General features: G+C 39.5%; 1 protein-coding gene across 1 annotated transcript; it reads right to left on the minus strand.

Annotated features, from left to right (window-relative positions):
* Positions 1 to 374: 374 nt before the first annotated feature.
* On the minus strand, positions 375 to 1197 carry LOC148027118 (uncharacterized). Its single transcript, XM_087690580.1, has 3 exons — positions 973 to 1197; positions 661 to 857; positions 375 to 552 (listed from the first exon to the last, which is right to left on the minus strand). Exons 1-3 carry the CDS (start codon positions 1195 to 1197, stop codon positions 375 to 377), a joined length of 600 nt encoding a protein of 199 aa, XP_087546706.1.
* Positions 1198 to 1594: the final 397 nt, after the last annotated feature.

The following is a 1594-nucleotide window of genomic DNA, read 5'->3' on the forward strand; positions in this document are numbered from 1 at the left end:
AGAGAGCTAGCAAAATATGGGGATTTTATTTTTGCGGGCTTTCATTTTCGTTCTTTTCTAATCAATCTCTTTTTTTCGAGCTTTTTCGTGCAACATATCCATTCTGCATATAAATAGTCTTACTTAAGGAGTATGACACGTTGCATTTACATGAACACACATCAAGAAAACAAAACCAACGGAAAACTAGTAAAATATATTCATGTCAAATAGTCGCAAGGTACACTCTTCCTAAAAACAAATCAAAGATCCCAATGCATGTAATCTCTTAGACAAAATCGGGCATAGTCACATGACAAAGTGTATAATAAACATATAAAAGCAGTAACAAAATGAAATGTCTAGAGTCTCTCGAAAAAAAAACACACACTCTCTCAGCATGGTACCGGTCCACACACTATGGTGGACAAACACTCCCCATAGAGCACATCATCTATTTCTAGACACATGCAATGTCTCATCTCCTCTGCACTGGCCCGCGCCAAACCACCACACCCCACAAACACATCCAAAACATAGTCATAGCATTTTGTAAATGTAGCTAGTAACCACCTAACCATATCACCAATCAAGATACAGAATCTTTGCGGCCATGCAAGTAGAAACAATGAAAATACCATACAAGGTAACCTGAGAGCAAAAACATGCAAGACTACTTACCGATAGAAAAGATGAGACCTCTCTACTCCACCTCTGACAATGACACCATCAACGTCCATGGGAAAGACACAATCATCCATCATGTAGCTACGACACGCTGGAAACAATCTCTCTAAACTCTTCTCCCCAGCCTCTCTGTCGTAGCAAGGCACAACATGACCAGCATGATGCCAAAGACACACAGTAAGATCAAGTACCTATTCACGAGTGGAAGTAGAATAAGTGATCCATGTTATTATGTAAAGCATGTAACAAAAACTTTATTTAGAACATACAACCATAAGTTCAATGTATCCAACTTTGTTATCTTACCGCCTCTCTAGTAACGGGATGTCGATAAGCTTTGGAGTCACACATGAGTGTCCAAGTGTGGTGAAGCACAAGCCCCACTCTTGCCGCATCCGTAATAAACTCACCTATATGATCTACTAAGCACATAGTGACTAAGAATCCCTGGTCGGCCAAATACTCGCGAGCAAGGTCCATACAACCCATAACTAGACCCTTTGAGAACGTGTTCCACTTGGGAATAGTCATGCCCTCTACAAACCACATTGCATTATGATATATGAGAAGTGAGTTTGATGTAAACCTTGTGTGATAGAAAGCATAAATTACCCAATGGGATGGGACCTAGAGCATCCACAAGCAAGCTCGTAGGAAAATCCGCAAATATCAATCGAGCCACCTCTTGACATGGAACTCCATCTTTGCTATAAAGATGCATCTTTTGTGTTGCAAAAAACTTGTTGATGCTATACACAAAACAACATAGTCATTAATGCAAAGTAAACGATGATGTAATGCTATATGCAACATGTAAATTGATGTTCTTGCAATATGTAGTTGTCATGTCTACCTATCAAGGGCAAATCTATCAATTTGGGTCACATCCACTAATAGAGCATTTTGATACTGGAACCTTGCAACAATT

The sequence above is a fragment of the Lygodium microphyllum genome, chromosome 13 (assembly GCF_053477565.2).
Source record: "Lygodium microphyllum isolate KBCC chromosome 13, Lygodium_microphyllum_v1.1.10, whole genome shotgun sequence".
NCBI classification, from domain to species: domain Eukaryota; kingdom Viridiplantae; phylum Streptophyta; class Polypodiopsida; order Schizaeales; family Lygodiaceae; genus Lygodium; species Lygodium microphyllum.